This window comes from Xenopus tropicalis, chromosome 1 (assembly GCF_000004195.4).
Source record: "Xenopus tropicalis strain Nigerian chromosome 1, UCB_Xtro_10.0, whole genome shotgun sequence".
In the NCBI taxonomy this organism is placed as follows: domain Eukaryota; kingdom Metazoa; phylum Chordata; class Amphibia; order Anura; family Pipidae; genus Xenopus; species Xenopus tropicalis.
This window is the reverse complement of record NC_030677.2, coordinates 82,136,471-82,156,516: the sequence shown is the minus strand read 5'-3', so window position 1 is coordinate 82,156,516 and position 20,046 is coordinate 82,136,471. Positions and strand designations below refer to the sequence as shown.

General features: G+C 36.5%; 1 protein-coding gene across 7 annotated transcripts in view; it reads left to right on the top strand.

The window, feature by feature from the left end:
• The window catches only part of rasgef1b (RasGEF domain family member 1B), a 167,039-nt gene that overhangs the window by 131,871 nt on the left and 15,122 nt on the right, over positions 1-20,046 (top strand). For 2 of the 7 annotated variants that reach the window (XM_031900231.1, XM_031900226.1), the window contains exons 1-4: positions 576-1,197; positions 14,374-14,556; positions 14,944-15,066; positions 17,269-17,406. In XM_031900231.1, coding sequence (XP_031756091.1) covers positions 14,380-14,556; positions 14,944-15,066; positions 17,269-17,406 — 438 coding nt within the window. In that variant the 5' untranslated portion in view covers positions 576-1,197; positions 14,374-14,379. 7 annotated transcript variants of the gene reach the window in all.

The following is a 20,046-nucleotide window of genomic DNA, read 5'->3' as shown; positions in this document are numbered from 1 at the left end:
GAAAACAAAATTTTTTTTAATGAAAACGATCCAACGTTTCGAGCACCAACTGTGCTCTTACTCAGGGACAAACCACATATATATATATATATATATATATATATATATATATACACTTATAGGGATTACAACCTGGGTGCAAATCAGAAAGACAATATCAATATGTAAGAAATGCTGATGCACACCAGGAAAATTTCATCAAAGATACTTTTTTTATTAAATAAAATAAGTATCTTTCTTTGATGAAATTTTCATGGTGTGCATCAGCATTTTTTACACACACACACACATTTATATATATATATATGTATATATGTGTGTGTGTGTTCAATATAAGTATACACACAGTATACTCAAGTGACATTATTTGTGACTTTTCCCGTCTTCCTTTTGCAATTATGTCCTTGAGAATCTCTTGTAGATACATTTAACAACAAATCTGACAGGAAAATGTAATTTAAGGTTATTTATTCACGCCTGGGTTGCAGGGAAAAATAAAGTACATTATAAGAGTACCATTCAAATTCAGAAGGCTGCCCCTCTAGCTGTTTTTCTTCTATCCCCTGTTTTCAATGCCGAACACAATTAGCAGATTCCCTTCTGTCTCCCTAGCGGCCCTGGGGCTATGGCAGGGTGGGGGACGGAGCAGCTGTCTGTTTACAGGGGACTGTGCGGGGAACACACAGCTTGAGGGAAAGACGTGATTCAGATGAAAAGCGACGAGAGTAGGAGGCGAAGGGCCCGTGGGAGGTGATGAGTGTGAGACAGAGCAGCCAGGGCCCATTTAGGGGCCGGATTGTGGGAGGGAATGGGAGAAAATGGGAGGCCGAGTGAATGCAAAGGGAGGGGCTATAGGAAAGAGAAGTTTGAATGGGCTTTGGATACGGACTATGGCAAGCAAGTGACCAGGGATAGGGTCTGAGTATTTGAATGCCTTTCTTTATATGGGTACAGACCTGGGCAGCAGGTTCTCGCTAAGAAATCGCTCTGGAAATTCTGCTTGTATGTGAAGGAACCGGCAGGGATTTCCTGAGGTCTCCGGTTGGCTTTCCTTTTCTTACGAATTATAACCCTCTTTTAGTCTGATCCATGCTAATCGGATGTGTCGGTTTCTAATCGCAGCAGTTTGGAGTCTTACGGGCGTGTAAGCGATTTAATAACTGCTACAGTATCACCCGGCTGTGTGCGGTGACCCAGGTAAATGTGATATCAAATTATTATATATGCATTGTGTAAATAGCAAGTTAATGCTAAACTGATTGATAGCAGTAAGCAATGTGTCTGGTCTCAGCCATACTAGTGCTCCATCATCAGATATTATATATACTCTGCGGGCTGGTTATTGTATCGTCAAATGCGTTGCATTAATCATAGTCAAACTATTTATAGAACACTTCCAGTTTTTTTAACACCACTTAGAATTTTTCAATGGATATCTATTGTTTTTCAAGTACATCAGGTCTTTTACTCTTATCCTATAGTGGAGCTCTGGCATCATATAGCTAAATCTTATCTCTTATCTTATCTTATTATTTGGCTACCATTATAGTCAGCAAGTCCCTTTTTGGTATTATGTCTAATATTTGGCACCTGAGGCACAGTAAGGGTCTTACTTATAGTCACATGTTAATAACAGGTTGGCTTCCCTACATCATGAGTTCAACACAGAGTAACCCATAAATCTAATTGTCTAAGGCAATTTGTATATGTCTGTATGTATATCTATCTGTTTATTTATATAGAACAGTTTTTAATGTAGCACACAAACTTTATGTCTAGAGTTTTAAATGGCCCTGAATGTTTAAGAAAATAATACTATGCTATGCTCTGTTAGCTTCTGTTAGATGAAATGGCTTGTTGGCACAGCCTGCTCATCTAGATCAGATTGTACTCAATGTACTGAATGTTATTATGAAATGTCGTGTTGTTGAATGGGTTCCAAGTGTCCTTTAGTTCACGGTAGTGCAGTGTCATTACTGTGGTTTATTTGTGTTTATCTATATTTAGATGTGGTACGTTAGCTCAGAAAATATCATGAGAACCAATCAAGATACAGTGGAAGAAGAGGTCCTGGGAAATAGAAGTTACTATTTGACATCTGCAGAATAATAAATGCTGGGCATACATAGGTCAATATTGTTTGCCAATGCCAGTTTTTTGACCCATGTACCAGCCAAAACAATAACCTGCCCAACTGATATCAGGCAGAGGTTTAGCACTATTTCTGCCAGTTGCCCCCCCAAATGGGTATATAAAGACCCCTGCTGTGATCCCATCATTAGCCCTGGTTCAACAATATAGTATCAGGGCAACTTGTCCCACCTCTTCTCTTGGGTGACTTAATCTACTGTATATGTCCAGCTTTATATAGACATTCTTATAATTGCAAATGTTTGCCTATTTATATCACATCTATTGTCTTTTAAATATGCAGCGATTTCATAACAAGATGGTAAGAATGCCATGTTTGAATTCCAAGTAATGAGTACATAAGTAATTAAATGTAATTATATATATATATATATATATATATATATATTTGTGTGTGTGTGTATATTTATAATATTGGGGAGGAGAAGGATTTGAAGACAAGTGCACGTTCTTTAGATATAAAGCAAGAATTTTTAAATGTCTTGGAAAACAATGTGTCTGTTTACAAAGTCAGACACCACTTATGTGCCCCAAACAAATTCAACACAGAAGAATGTTTATGGGCCATTAGGCCTAGTTTACATGATCTTTTAATGCCATGTTTTGGGAATTTCAGCTACTTGTGTAGCTAGGCTTTTCTTATAGAGCTATAAAGCATAGAGCACCCTGGAACTATGGGCACCTTCTTGCTAATGGCAAAAGTGCAGGGAATTGCCCTGCAAGTCATTAAAATGAGCCAGAATGCATTTTTCTCTGGTCAATGTTGGTCAAGGACTAACACACCACACTTGCCTTAGCTTCCACTGGTAATTGATACCCAGCATTTTTATTGTTATTGCTTATAGTAGTAGTTAACAACAATATTTTGAAGTTTGTTACACCTTTTGTGTTGTGTTTTTGGCTTATTTTACTTCTAAGTGTAAGTATATATACAGGTATAGGACCCGTTATCCAGAATGCTCGGGACCAAGGGTATTCCAAATAAGGGGTCTTTCCGTAATTTGGATCTCCATACCTTAAGTCTACTAAAAAATCAATAAAACATTAATTAAACCCAATAGGATTGCTTTGCATCCAATAAGGATTAATTATATCTTAGTTGGGATTCTGAATAATTTGATTAAAATGGAGTCTATGGGAGACAGCCTTTCCATAATTCGGAGCTTGATCCCATACCTGTATAGCATTGCAACCTTTTAAGATTTTCCTCTATATTGAGAATACTATTCTCAGTCACTACATACTGTACTTCATTATTCCTTTTTGCGCTATCCCCATCTAGTTGATGATAATATGCACAATATCATCAGTGATTAAATATAAAAGTACTTAAGTAGTAACCACACCTTACTTTTAAGATTGCATTGTTTTGGGGATAACTTACTTTTTCACATTAGAGTTCATGTTGTGCAGCTATATGTGTGTATGCAGTATCTTGCTTTGTTTTAATTAATCTAATCAGAGTGGAAGAATTGTTGTCTCCTGCATTTTACAGCGAGGGATTTAGTGAATAAGCATCTTTTGAAGTTAATGGGGTACTTCAGATTAGAGAAGGGTCTACGTCACTTCATCTCTCCCAAGTGTGATGCTCCATCTGGTCCTCTTATCTTCATTAATACCAGCAAAAAGCCCTTTTCCTAAGACTGATTTTCCCTCCTGTTTGAAGGTGACGAGACTGCTTCATGAAGAGGAAATGCATTAATGTAAATTAATTCAACATTCCTTGTGTTGAATTGAATTATCAGTAATGTCTTGTGCAAGCTTGAGTTTATTCCATCATTGCACAATTCTGAACTGATAGACAGAAACAGCTGATTATCTAATGTCCATAGATGTGTTGGACTACACTGGCCTTTAAATTCATCAGTCTGCTCTTAGGCCAGATTTTTTACCTTACCCAATTAAAATCAGTTTTGCCTGGGGCCTTTGGCACCTACAGTAGCAGGAGCCTGTCTGCAGTTTCCTGATTTATACTGGGTTATATAATAGAAGGTGCAAAGTTTTCTACGGGTAGCAACAATCAGTCAACAATTAGCAGGTAGCGTTTACTTATCACCTGTTTCTTGAAAGCAAGCAACATATTATTGATTGGTATGGTTTACTTTACCTGGGCAAAGTTTGTGCCTTTTATTACGTATAGGGAATATCATTTCTTAATACTGTGTTCCACTGAATGTTGCATTCCACCTGTGCTCAGTGTTTCCATGTTCCTGTGTGAGTACAAGCACATATGGAAGTATTTAATGCGTTTGTTTCTGTGCTCTGTGAACGCAGGAACAAACGCCAGTGAGTATGACTGCAATGGAATATCACCAGCTAGTGTTTATAAATGTATAGTGCTTATGAATAGTTCCCCACAGTATGTGGTATTTGTAAAACATTTATCTATGGGCAAACTATAGTGGTAATGCACAGACAATAGGTTATTGCCATAAAATTGATGGCAGTTAAAACCTGCTTAAAATGAAGTATTTACCTATTTAAAAATATTTTATATTATATTAAAATGTCCTCACAGTTCCGGTTGATTACAGGCCTGCAGTTATATGTATACCACATGAAGTTATGGTATTTCTGTAGAGAGTGGTATGTCTACAAACAAATATCTAGGGAGCAGACAATGCCACATTGTTATAGAGGCTATAGCAATAATTGGGTCTTTCTTCAGTTTATTATGACTTACATGAGTGATAGTAGCTGCTTTTGAGAAAACCATTCTCTGGTGTAGGCCCACTGTGCATGAGGTTTGTGGCCACTGTGGTCATTTCCCTACAGAAGGATTAATACAAGGCAGGAGGTTATTACCACTGTGAAAGCTATTCCTGGGTATCATGAAACATGAAACTAATCCTGTGTAAACACAGTAAAGCAGAAATCATTAAATAATGTGTATCCCACATACTGCACACAGTTAAGCTGTGAATGAATTTCCCTTTGGCTGCCCCATGTACCTGAACAATCATTTTCAATATTTCCAACACTGAGATTATCCTTTATTTAAGATGGAAGTAAACAATAAGGGATTAGATGTTGCAGAACATTTGTTCTCTGCATGTTTGCATTTATGTGTAGGCATTGACATACTCTGTGCATCATCATCACCATTTATCTGCTAACCGTAGAGCTTTATGTAGCTAAACTATTCATCAGAAGTAGGTGGTGTTGTATATTGAAGTCTATGGAGATTTTTTTAGGCAAAGTAATGTGGCAGCTTCTGTGCACATTAAGTTGGACTGGAAGAGAATCAGTATTCTATTAACACAGTAATCCTATTGTCAGCAAAGAAATATCTTGAAGACGAAAATGGAACCAATGTATCATCTTCTTTTGGACACTTATATAATCAATGTTGTTTGCTATAATAAACTGCTTGTAAATGTGATAAGAGAAAGGATCCACCGTTGTCTTCAGATACCAGTAAGAAATGTTAGTACCCCCAAGTGCTTATGCTTAGAACAAACCTTATGAGAATTATACTATGATTATCTTTGCTGTGGCTTCAGAAAGACTGAGCTTACTTAAGCAATATCCTTGTTCTTTCTGACAGCCGTCCTGACACTCAGACAAGGGCAATTCCAAGTAGCAACCCTTGCAGCCAGTTAGTATTCTAGGCCTAAGCAGCCTCTTGCTGTGCTCTGTTAGTGCATATGATCCAAAGCTGTGCAGCTATGCTGAAAACAGCTGACAACCAGTTCCGCAGGGCAGAACAGAGACTTTGCTGTTTTATGACCCATCTGTCAGCACGCTTGGGAGAGGGTACAGGGAACAAATGCTTAGATCACAAATGCTTGAATTTCAATATCTCTAAATATGAGCCTGTAGTTTATAAAAATTTAGACAACTGCAATGGGAAGAATTAGCAATGTGAATGCATTCTAAAAATGATTTAGATATATAAAGATACAGATGCAATATACTTTGAAATTGGGCATATTTATCAAAGAGTTAAAAAATAGAAGAAGTAAAGAAGATATTGAATGCTTGCATAGTGTTGTTAAGTTTGTGTTAGTTTATAGCTAGTTAATAGATTGTAAGCTTTTTCAGGCAGTGGCCTTATCCCAACTGTGTATTAAAACACCTAGCACATAAGCACGGATTTATTTATATATACTGTCTAATTTTATTATTACTATATTTCTGTTTGTGTTTATGCCTTTATAAAGCGCTTATAAATATATACATATATACATGCTTTGCACCAAATATACTAAATCTTTTTGCTTTCTTAGACTGCATATAATGAATCCTTAATAACAGCGCAAATGTGTCAATCTTTATCTCCACAAGCCCTAAAAAGTCAACAGTGCAACACTGTACTAAATTGTAATCTTTGAGCAACATCCTCCCCCTGTGCTTTAATGTATTCTGACCTTATTTATTTTAAGTGAATGATTTGCCTCTGTTAATCCATTGTAAATTATTCTTTTTCAGGATAGGCAACTATTTCAGGGTTATGCAATACGTTCCTTGCCAAAGCTTTTAATAAGTTATTGAACCAGATTTTTCTTCTTTAATGATTAAAGCAGATGTACATGGCTTGCTTACGTCAAGCCTACAAGTAGGCATATTAGGAATTTAGAATGAACTAAAACCTTTTGACGTGTCTTTTAACTGTTTTTATTTTTAGTGTCCTTTTCTTTTTTTGCATAATACCACAGTGCATTCAGGCTATTGTAACTGGGGTTACAGCTGAGTGATCAGAAAGGCCTCAATTCTCCCAGTAGAACCTTTCTATTAAAGGCATACAAGTATGACAGGGAGATGATGGCGACCAGGCCCATATTGTTTTTTACCTTCCTGTGTTATAAACAAAAATACTGCTTGTTCAACATAACAGTATATGACTAATATTTCTGACCAAAGTGAGGTGCACTTCGTCACACTTAAGGGCCACTCTTTAAGGTTATAAGAATCATCAAGGACAATATTAAACTACAGGAAGACACTGATACATTACATAAAAATATGCATGAAATAGCTTTTCTCTGTCTGCCATTGACACCTCATTTGCATTGTGCATCCTTTTTTAACCATCCTAAATGAATGCTATACTCCCTGCAACAGAGGTAGATGGTAGAATTCCAGTGTTTATATAAGTTTTTCATCCTAGGCCTGATGTAGGTATTCCTTGTCTGAAAGGATTTCTAACCTTTCTGTTGGCCCCATGTGATCAGGTCTTTAATTCAGAATAGAATATCAAATCACCCTGTTTGGCAACCTTACCAATGAGCAGCTCTTAGCACTTTACTTCTACCTAAAACATTCAATCAAAGTAGCAACTACCCAAGCTAAACATTGTATAATAAAGTAACATCTGAAACAGATCTTTCTTAGTGTAATTTATTTTCTTTGCTATTGTAATATATTGCTTGTGACATCCTTTCCCTGCTCAACTAGGCCAATACCCCATCTAATTTATATACACATATCCTACAATGAGGATATTGTAATAATTTGCACTGCCTGTTAGATGCCCTGGAATAAAATTTTTGCTCCCTTTGGTATAACTGGGGTCAAACATCTTTGGGAAGCTCAAGAATGGCAAATAAAGTTATTTCTTGCCTAGTGACAATCGCTTTGTCAATCAGATTATAATGTGCGCCCATGCAGGTTTGTTGGAAGAGGACTTCATCAACATGATGATTTTTGGACACATATCAGTAGTGGTCATACATGGTCACCTGTAATTAACCTCTGCTACCACGGGTGACTAATCTAACCAAAATGCTTACCCACCAGCAATAATGTGAACTGCTGGTGGGAAGGCATAAGAATCTCTAAATCACCCACAGTTTCGCGGACAGCTAATCTCCCCGTTGACATTAGCCTAAATCATATGTTTACTATTGTTTGAAACTAACATGAGAACGATTGGCGTCTTTAAACTGTTATGTTACACATGCTAGTAGAGATTCAAAGGAAATGCTATGATATCATAGAATCTGGTTTTGCATAGATACTCTACAGTATGTGATTTTTGCTACAGTGTGTGATTTTGCTATAAATTATGACTAAGGCCAGATATCTTATGCTTACTGGTTACTGGAATTGAAAGTACTTGTTCAACACTTGTTTATTTTTTATTTTGTTCAACATGTTTTTGTTAATGTTATTATGAAGCTAGCCTGTTACATAACTTCAGAGAGATGGATTCATTTATTGAATGTTATGAAAATCACAACCTAATGGCATTATGCTGGCTAATGTGACCTCACATGACATGTCAAGGAAGCTATGCACTCTAGAAGAGACAATCAGTAGCCTTAGGAGTTATGTATGAAATGCCAGTGAATAAATCAAAATGGCTCAAGCTCACCATGCTAAGATAAACAGTCCAGTGACAAAGCCACAGCTCTGTACTGTCTGGCATAGAGTTTTATGGTGCAACAATTGGTGGATGATAATATTTTATGACAGTAGATGTGTAGAATGACACTGTCATAACTCCAAAATGAAAATAATATCTCTATATCAGTCATAATAACTATGTTTGAACCGTCCATTATAGCCTGTCTTTATATAACCTAGTAAGGGAGTTTTACATAAATGCATGCAACCTTGACTTAAATTTTTGTGCTAATCCAGAAAAGACAAATATCCCTTTCCCCTCTCATGAGAACAGCTACAGAGAATAGCAAGTTAGTCAAGGAACAGTAGGGGCAATTTATCATAGTAATGCCCAGTAGAGTCAGTGCTGATCATCAGGGGTGTAACTATATAGGAAGCAGACCCTGCTGGGGGTCCTAGAGATAAAGGGGGCCCCCGTGGAGCACTGTCTGATTAACAGTTTCAATCAGTGTTTATGAAAAACAATTAATTTCCAAAGTTCAAGGGTTGATATAGACCCAGGAATGTCTAGATATGCCACTGGCAATACATTACAGTATTTTACAAACTTAGTAAAGACCTGCATCAACAAACATAAGCTAAAAATGGGTCTACTTAATGCTTTAATTTTTTGCACTGATTCTTGCTACGTATAATAGAAGTAATTATTCATCCTCCATGTATTAATCAAATTATACAGTTATCCATATGCAGTTTGTTTCGGAAGCTGCTACCAAGGTCCAACCATATGTTGATATTAGTAGAGAGAGTTCCATAGGTTACACTGAATTCCTATTCCTTATATATATATATATATATATATATAAAGTTTGTTTTGACTTGATCATTTTTTGTCAGCCCACAATTCTTATTGTCTTAACACGCAAGTCCCATTGGTGCTTTCTTGTCAGCTTGAGCCGTGCTGAGAAAGGAACATGGTTTGTGAATGCTGTCAAAATGATTCCTATCCTGTCTAGACAGGAGCTGGCCAGGAAAGGTGTGTAAATGTGGAGAAAAAGGGAAAATGTACCACTCATCCATTCATTTCCATGTAAATCCACAACTTCAAAAAGCTTGCCACTTGCATGAAACATATACACTTGGCTGTAAAATTTGTAGAATAGGATACAAATCTATCAATCCATATAAATACAACCTGCTATTAAGCACATGCAACTGAAACTGCTTTGCTAACCTGTTACTTAATGCCTTGCACTGCATTTAAATGCGTGAACGTAATACATAAATGAGGGATTGACTGGAGATGTGGTCTTGTTCTCAATTTACACTAAATTATGTAGTGATCTTTGCATTTGCTATTTAGTTATGAAAAAACATGTTTGTTCAAGCATCAATTGGAAAACTATCACAACACTAGGGTATAAATATATCAATTAAATAATATAATATACAGTATATAAGGATATCAATATTTTACTTCATATATATCTATATTATATATATTTCACTGGCATTTCTTTAATGATAATTAGTTATGTATAAGGTCTAAGTAGCATAGATCCACAACATGGCTTTATATAAGGTAAAATACGCTATTATTTAACAGTATCAGAGGCTCTAACTCTATTTGCATATTTCGCAAGCAGAAGGAAGTGATCTACAATAAGTATTCATTTGACTAAAGAGCCATATCAAGTTTAAGTATTTTCCTTATTTACCTACAATGGTTCTTACTTACCATATGAATCACTCTTCCTCTGTAAAAGAAGGAAGTACCTGATTTGTGCAATAAAGAAGTATTGTTTGTTTTTTAAGTGCTTTTCAGTGCATTTTATGACATTACCTTTAATATACCTTGGGGCTTTACGGGAGAATTACTAAATGCTGTGTCTTGTCTGATGTTGTCAGATATTCTGACAAGGCTCTAGTGACTGCAGGAAAAGATTGGGATTGAGTAGATTCTTTCGCATTGGTCTTTCCAGTCACCTCACTGGGTTTAGCTCCTCTTGAAGCTGAAAAATATTGATTAATGATACTTCTGAAAAGAATTCAGCACATAAAGTATTGTTCTGTATATTTCCCAAACAGGAATTTCTGTTCTGTTAATGTTTGCCTATGAGGGCAAAAGAAGCTTTTCCTTTTCAATTTCCTATGTAATGTTACTCTCTGCTAGTGACTTTGGCTGTTGGTGGGTTGCCGGAAGATGCAATTCAACAAAAGTTGGTGGGCTGCAGGTAGGACATTTCAGTTAGAAGTTAAAATATATACATTGTTGTCATTAGTACTTGTATCTATTTATCCTCTTAAATAAATATTAAATGCTGTTTTCATGCAATACAACAACCAACTAAGGGGTTAGTAGAGAGTCATTTGGGCAATTTGACTTTTTTCAACCTCAGCTACTTTGTAACCATGTAACTTTTAATTTTTATTTGAAATGCTTTCTTCTGGAAAATAAGTTCCAATCCACTATTCATGTGATTCCATAAAGATTAATGTTGATACAATTCTTGGTGTGGCCAAATGGATAAGATCCAAACTGCAGGATATCCAACTATCCAAAAATGCAGCGTTTTAAAAAGTCCAATTAGAATCATAACGCTTTGGAATTTTACTGGTCTGATTGTCAAATTGAAATGTCTGATATAAATCCATTGACCCATGCACACAACATGATTTTACTGTGAGCATTTCCTTTAGCATTGGTTTTATGAGGCCTAAAATTAAATGTTGGATAAAACGTTGCCTCATGAAGGAAAAATCCAAGCACCTAATTCTATTATTATCTACTAAGCTCTTAAGCTTTTCATTTCGTAAACTAAATGTGAGCTAGTCTCATTGTCAACACAGAGGAGGAATGCAAAGGTCAAATAATTAACACATATTCCATTACACATGCCTAGCATGAGATAACACGCTGTATTCATTGAGTGACAAGAAATCATATGAATGGTTGACCCTGTTCATATTCTTGTATATTTGTTCCATCATGTCATCAGCTGAGTTTGTTTCATGCACCAAAGAGGATCTTTCATGTATAACATCTGACTTCTTTACTAGAGATGAAAACAACAAGTTATGGATATTTTCTTTATGTTTTATTTGCCTACAGTATATGGTTTCTATATTACAAAATCTGCTAAATGATACAATTCCGTACTGTTAATGCATTAACAAACATTAAAAATTAACACAAGTAGCATAAAAGTACAGTGGTAAGCTGAGACAAAATCACATAAAAATTGCCACTACTGACATCTATGGCGATAGTCTGAAAGAGCTAGTTCAAGCCCTTGTCACTTGGGCACTTGGCATTTTACATTTCCATGAGCCAATCAATTCATAATTGGATGTACGTCTACTTTCTTCAATTTTCCTAGAGGTAATTTAGGTTGATTTGATACAGTTTGTTTGGATCAACAATCTACAAAATTTCCCAGTGTTTTATAACCCTAAGAGTGAAGACACGCAGAGCTACTAGAAGCAGCTACTTTTTCACAGCTACTAAATGACAGAAAATATCCTTAGAAAAATACTGAAAATGGCCTCTGCTAAAACACATGTAGAGATAATTATCAGTAAATGATCAGAATTGTCTACTTTAGTAGCCATAACATGTAGCTGTTACTAGTAGCTCCATGTGTCTTCACCCTTATTGTGTATTGGAAAATCACTATCTAGGAACACATGTTCCTTTTTAGCATTGTCTCTTGTACCAACAAACAGCAATCTTCTGATAGAAGAGAAATCTTGGTTAGAGACTTTCAGTTTTGCTTTTTTTTTTTTTTTTTCAACAAAACAGTTGGGGCCATTCTATCAGTGTTTGCCTGGGTGCCCTGATAAACTTCTACACGTGTATGATTTAATTCTTTCTTTTCTTTGCTGTACAAAGCCAGTCCAGCTAACAGATGAGCAGATGCGTAAATAGCTTTATGTTTGCTTTATGTGACAGGGAGCCATGCTCTATTTTAATGCAAATACTCATTTTGAGCAGATGAAAAGAGTCATTTGCGGGGGCTGAAACCCCAGCCGGCACTATAAGTGTCAGACTTCAGCTTTCTCTCATTGTTTGATAATCTTTTTACTCTTGACTTGATCTGAATACTCCTATTGTTTGGTTATGGTGGCGGGAGTGTGTGTGTGCACTAATTTAAGACCCAAGGAATCTAGCTAATAACTAGTCATACCACTGTCACTTCCTTTCTCTCCTTGTAATCACATGCCTGCACAGAATGGTATTGGCTATTGTCCTCAATTCTAAACATGGGGTCTTTTTTGATAGGACAGAAAGGGAATAGGCAGTGGCATCTGCCTCTTTATAATTACAAACAAGGGCTGTGTATAGACAGGCTACAGATGCACTCCTAGCATTAGAGCATAAGGAAAAGCTATTTTACAAAATGGTTATTGTTGCCATGAACTGTGTCTCTCCCCCTTCCCCTTAACTAGATTGCATAAACAAAATGTATTGCAGATTATGGTTTCTCTTATGTACGCTATTGTAAAATGGCCTACTTTAACGCTATCGACTAGCTTTGTAGGAAGCTGGAGAAGCCATATTTACAATGTTGGAGGCTGCGGTGATCCCTTGGCCAAACGGTTATACAGAGGTATTCCTTAACACCCCCTAAGAAAACAGTAACTCAAATCTTTATGAGAATGGTGGGGTCATCCTACCAGAAAGCAGCTAGCTGCAGAAGTGACATTGTACAATCTCAAACAGTTCCCTCAAAACAGTTCCCTCAATTAAAAGAGGAATTTGGTAAGCCGAATCAAACATTGTTCAGATTTCTTCAACTAAAACATGTGTTCCAGACACATAAGTTTCCAGGAGGACACTTGCGTTCTTGTAGACGAAAGCTCTTCAAACCCCTTGGTTCTATGCTATTTCATACAAGGGAACTTTGACTCTGTTAAACATATTAGTCTCAAATGGGCCCAGGATCTCCCCCAGCTGGATAAGCAACATTGGAAAGACCTAGTCAACAAATAAGAACAAGAACGCAATACATTTACCTTACAAAGTTTATTTGACCCCAAGCAGGCTGCCCCAGATATATCCTGGCTGCCCCAGATATATCCAGGCTGCCCAGATGCCTAAATTCAATTTACAATGCCTCTTTGGGATTGTCAAGTATCTGGACACCCACATTCTGCCTGCTGGGACACGCTCTTTCTTACAGTGACAGACTTTGCCTTCAAAAACCCTTACATTATGATAAAAAAGCAGTCCTACTGACTTGTAAAGCCACAGAGCCTCCTACCTTGAGCTTCTGGATTAAACTGATTGATGATATACTTGCAAGACAAAAATTAACCTACATGGCATGAGGATGCCCTGCCAAGTTCGGGAAAATATGGGACAGTTGGCTGGCTGACCTACAGACAGGCAGTTAAATGCTTTAATGCAAACTATTACTCATTGCTTATAACCCTGTAGCCTGTACGCTGCTTTTTATGATTCTGTGCCATTGAGATGGGAACACCCATCCCAGCCCCTTTCTTTTTATAATATTATTAATTACTAATATTATCGACTTGTCTTTCTTTTCTTAACTTACTCTTCTCTCTTAATTAAATTTAAAAATCAATAAAGAAAATCTTTTACAATTGTTTTCAAAAACACAGAGCAAGTGTACTTTATGTAGAAATACATTGGTTCACTTAATTCTTTAGTGTTACTGCCCAATTTATTTTGCCGTTATTGTTGGTAGTCATATTCAATAATGCCCTCTCAAATAATATTTTATGAACCATGATTACCTCCACTCTCTGTCTTTTGAATGACATTTTGATGAGCAGATTTTTTAAGTTCATAATCAAAAAATGTAACAGGTTAAACTCATTACCAAAAAATAAAAATGACAACGATTTGTTTTTAACTTGCTACAAAACAATTGATGCTGAATATGATTGTTTCATTTCTCTTTGCAGGAGAGAATGCCCCAGACGCCCACCCTCGTAGCAATGTTTGACAGCAGCAGTTTCCATCGGAACTTGTATCAGTCCAAAGAAGAAAGTTGTTCTGAACTGTATTACCAAGATAACAACCTGCTTTCTGGGTCTCTGGAAGCACTTATCCAACACTTAGTGCCAAACGTCGATTACTATCCGGATGTAAGTTAAAGCCAGAGGAATATAAATCCGTTCTCAAGCACATGCTTTCACCCACTGAGTGCTTACAAAGGAATCTTTTTAAGCACAGGAAACAAACTGATAGCTTGTAAATGTGACACTTAGTAAGGGCTGCTAGATAAGTAAAGAAGAAAAAAAATAAAAGTTTGCCCAGGTGCAGCAATAACCCATAATAACCAATAAGTTTTGTGTGGGATACTGTACCTAGGCAAATTTAATGCCTTTTAAATAACCCAAAATCCTATGCATTGGTAGAAACTGAAGGATATAATATTATTAGCATGCATGCATTCCTTATTTCCTGATGTTACTCACAAGTAATGAAAAAAATCTATGTTTATATAATAATGATTTATTTATTGACTATAGAGAACATACATCTTCACCTTCTTGCTGAGCTCCAGACTTTTTATTCACCCATCTGAGTTGATGGCCAGAGTCTGCCATGTATGTATGGAGCAGCAGCGACTGAATGAGCCAGGGTTGGATAAGGTAAGTTGTTAAAAACTTATAGGAGCTACTTTTTTATTCTTAGTAGTGACAAGATTTCAGTATCATCAAAGGAGATGTGTTTCACAGATGTTTTAAACTGGAACTTCTACCTGTAGTTTATAGAATTTGAAGAGCACCATTATACATTTAGGGCTCTGGCACACGGGGGAGATTAGTCGCCCGCGAACAGGGAGTTAATCGCGGGCGACTAATCTCCCCCGTGTGCCAGAGCCCTTAGGCTAAAAAGTGCCTTAGGCGAAAGCATTATCTTCAGCAACCTTTACATGTTACATGTTCGCCGGCGGGATGGCGGGTCATGGCAACTCGGGGAGATTAGTCGCCCGCGAACAGGGAGTTTTGTCGCGGGCGACTAATCTCCCCCGTGTGCCAGAGCCCTTAGTGCATTAAACTCTCAAGTGTAAAGGATCTCTAATTTGAACAGTGCATACAAGATCTTGTAGAAACTTTGAAAAAATAGAAAAAAATAGAAAAAAGTTCTATAGCTATAAACATGAAATTGTGAGGTGACATGTCTGTACATAATTTTTTATAATACACAAATTTCAGTGAATCATAGGGCAAAAGTGACCCTACAAAGCACCAATTCTAACCAATTACATCACTAAGCAGTATTTAGAAGGAAACGTTTTTTTTAATTAAGTTATTCCTGGCTCTCGTATTTTTACTTATTTCACTTTATCTGGTATTCACAAATCAGTAAATGTATACTGTGACTATTCAGTGCTGAACAGGAAGTTCTTTATTGAGATTATAATATATGTAGATTATAGGGGCCATTTACTAATGGTCAGTTTTTTTCCGATTCTGTTTTTTTATCGCTAAAAGTTGACGAAAAAAAGTCACAACTTTTTCGAGATTTACTATGCAACAAAAGTGCGACAATTTTGAATCTGAAATAACACCATCTAAAACTTGTCAAGATCATGTATAAGTTTTTGGTTGATGTCCCCCTTTCCTGGAAGGAAGAGGATTATCATGCGGCAAGACAAAAAAGTCAGTTTTCACAACGCTTTCCCGCACTTGCTTTTTTAGTTCAGACTTTTTGGTAAATGTTAGGCATCGATTTTTTTTTTTTTTAGTTTTAGTAAATCTGCCTACTAGTGTTGATAAAAATTGAAACTGTTGCAAAATATTGGAAAGCTACATTTAGACATATTGTTGTCCTCTAATTTTTTTCACTTATCTTGGTAACAAGTTGCTATACAAATAATTGTTGTCATTCAGGTATGGCACCTGTTATCCAGAATGCTCAGGACCTGGGGTTTTCCAGATAAGGGGTTTTTCAGTAATTTGAGTCTCCATAACTTAAAGTGGACCTGTCACCCAGACATAAAAAGCTGTATAATAAAAGTCCTTTTCAATTTAAACATTAAACCCCAAATATTTTTTTATTACCACATCCATACCCATTATAAAAGCATTTTAAAATCCCAGCTGTCAATAATATAATGCCTGCCCCGCCTCTATGCCTTTGGCATAGAGGTGGGGCAGACAGTTACTTTCACTTTCAATTCAGAACTTCTTGGATGTTGCTGCTCTCCTCACATTCCTCCTCCCTCTGCACCATCTAATTGTGTAACCAGTGCATGGGCATCAGGCCCCCCATACTGGCACAGAAACAAGATTTTGGCAGGATGCAATGCCTGCTTTGATAACACTGTCCACAAAATGGCCCCTGCCTGCTTGCTGCAATTGTGAATTCCCTGGCTGAAGAGAAGACACAATAGATAACAATTTGAAATTATTTCTTAAGGTGACAGGTCCACTTTAAGTCTGCTAAAATTCATTTAAGAATTGAATAAACCCAATAGGATTTTTATGCCTCCAATAGGGATTAATTATATCTTAGTTGGGATCAAGTACAAGGTCCTGTTTTATTATTACAGAGAAAAAGGAAATCATTTTTAAAAATTAGAATTATTTGCTTATAATGGAGTCTATGGGAGATGGCCTTCCTGTAATTTGGAACTTTCTGGATAACGGGTTTCCAGATAAGGGATCCCATACCTGTACTATTAATCTAATATTCTTATTATTTATCCTTTACTATGGTGACCCTTACAGTAAATATTCCAGATCTTCCTGTAAATGGGACAATGATGAAAATGCTTTTAAAAAGTTTAGAAATTCAAATTATGCCTTTTAGTTTTTTATTTTGACATTCAGTGTGTCTCTTAACAGAGCCAAGTGCGAAAAATTGCCCCCAAAATTCTCCAGCTGCTAACTGAATGGACCGAAACATTCCCTTATGATTTTAGGGATGAACGAATGATGAGAAACCTAAAGGACACGGCTCATCGAATAACAAATGGGGATGAGGTTGGTTACCCTGTTAAAAAACTAGTCTGTATTTTTCTTTTATTTTGCGTTAAATTGTAAGTAATTTATGATGACATAGCTAACTTTAAATGGGTGCTGCTATATTGCTGCCTCATCTGAAGCTAAAAAATAGAACAGTGAGTGGCAAGGAAAATGCAAACTCCTTTTATTTATGTATGAATGCAGAGGTTCAACTGATACACTTGTCAGCAGACTAAATGAAGGGAGAGTGTGAGGGAAGCAATTGATGGCAGAATCTATAAATCTGCTAAACATCTTTTTCTATTTAACATCAATAAATGGTCCTTGGCTTGTTTCTATCTCTAAATTACAAACCAGCACTGGTTAGCAGTGACTATGAGAATGTCTTTTGAATGAGGCGGCAGTAAGCCTTCATCAAATCAGACTAAATGCCATAAATAATAAGTTACATTCCACAGATAGCAACAAAGACACAGTGAACTCTGCGGCCTTGTTTCTGTCAAACTGTAGAACATAATCACATGGGAATGAGTGATCATACAAATGCCTTGTCTGAAAGGAAAAATCACAGACTACAGTTCCCCTTTTCATTTGGCAAAGATTACTATAAAAAGTCCCAACATTTTTGTGGCCATTTCCAGAAAAGAGAGTGACAATAATTGTGTGTTGTTGTGACATTACCTTTGTTACAAGGCCTAAGATGCCTTCTGATAGAAATTATTATTGTAGAGGGTTATACAGCAGACAGTTCCTCATCTGTTGAGTTATGGGTTTTAATGGAGCAAAGCAACATTGTAAAAAGTAGTTTTACAATGTTTTTGTAATAGTTATATCTATACATCAGTGCAGTACATACTGTATATCAGTGCAGTATAACAATTTGGTTTTTCAATTATAACATACATATATATATATATATATATATATATATATATATATATATATATATATATATATGAGGGGTAGGTACCATAATAATTGCCTCTGCAGAGTTAGTGTCCATAGACTGCAATAGCAGCAACATCATCTTTAAGGCCTTTAATGGTGTTGTGGCTGTTAGAGACTATGAAGAATAAATCTGTGTGGCTGTTCACAGTACAATGTGGCATATTCTGCTCATATAAGAACCAAAGCCTTGTTTAAGGAGAATATGAATATACATACATATGTTAAAGCAATAAAATAACTTTTGCGTGATATTGGATTAAAGTTATGTGGCTATTTATTAAATCAGTACTGGGCACATTTGGTTTTAGATTTTCTCAGGATTAATTTATTGTAGCTGATTTATAAATCCAAAAAAATGTATTACATGGTATAAAAATCTCCAGCCAAGGCAGCAAATAAAAATTAATTTTTAAAATATTCTAAAGAATGTGAAGGCCTCATTAAAACAAACTCAGTTTCAGGGATTACCATTTTAAATTATGCAGCATTTTTAGTAAGGATTTACATTAAGAAACAAAAAGATATATTGCTTCATATGCTAAGAAGGATGGGCTTGCCTCGCTGATCTTTCCTTTGAACAGCAATCTAATTAAATAGCAGCTCTGAAATCCATTTGCCATGCATTTGTGGGCATGAACATCAGAAAAACACATTTCTAAATTTGGAATCAACTCTCATGAGTGTACCCATACTCTTTGAATCTGTTCTCCAAAAAATGTAAGCATCCATGAAAACCCATTTTATATAACCTTACACATTAAAGCTGAACATTGCATGGAATGTTAACCATATGCATTAACATATTTATTTAAAGTAAAGCAATTGCAGAATGTATTATTATGTTGGGTTGAAAATCCCAACATACTGTTCTTCGACTTTAGCTTATTCTTCCGCTTCTTCTTCTTATTATTCTTAGCGCCCCCCATTTTCTAAACGCTACTCCTCCTACAGTTTTAGGGGTACAACACCCAAACTCCCCACACTTCTTCGCCCTATAGCGGAGCAGGTTGCTTGTGCTTTTCTAAGTGATCCCGCCCCCCGTCTTTTTGTGGCGCCGCTCCGAACCCCCCAATTTTCCCATTGTCTTTGTCAGGGAAGATTTTCAAACTGCTGCCACACTTACAGCTTTGAAGCTACACCCCCCAAACTTGAATAACATAATAATGGGGTCATCCCGAATGAAACAGCGACATTTGTTGGATGACCCAAAGTGGGAGGGGCCAACAACAGCCAATCAAATTTCACCCATTGTCTTTAATAGGAAAATTGAAACTGCTGCCAATCTTACAGCTTTGAGGCGACATTCACCATACTTGAATCACATACTCATGGGGTCAGCCTGAATGAAAATATGATGATTGCTGGATGCCCAAAAGTGGGCGGAGCTGTGAACAGATAATCAGATTTTACCTATTGATTTGGCGGAAATTGAACCTGCTGCCAGTCTCACAGTAATAACACCGGCGTCCCCAAACACTAGGGGACTGCAGTTATAGATTTGAAAAGTGGGCGGAGTCACCAACAGCCAATCAAATTTCACCTATTGATTTTTATTGGTTTGATGCCAGAGTTCCCAAACTTTGCGCAGTCAGTCATTGGGTTACTACACATTCAAGTTTTTTTTTTTTTTATTAAACCACAAAGTGGGAGGGGTCAACAACAGCCAATCAAATTTTACCCATTGACTTTTATGGGAAAATTGAAACTGCT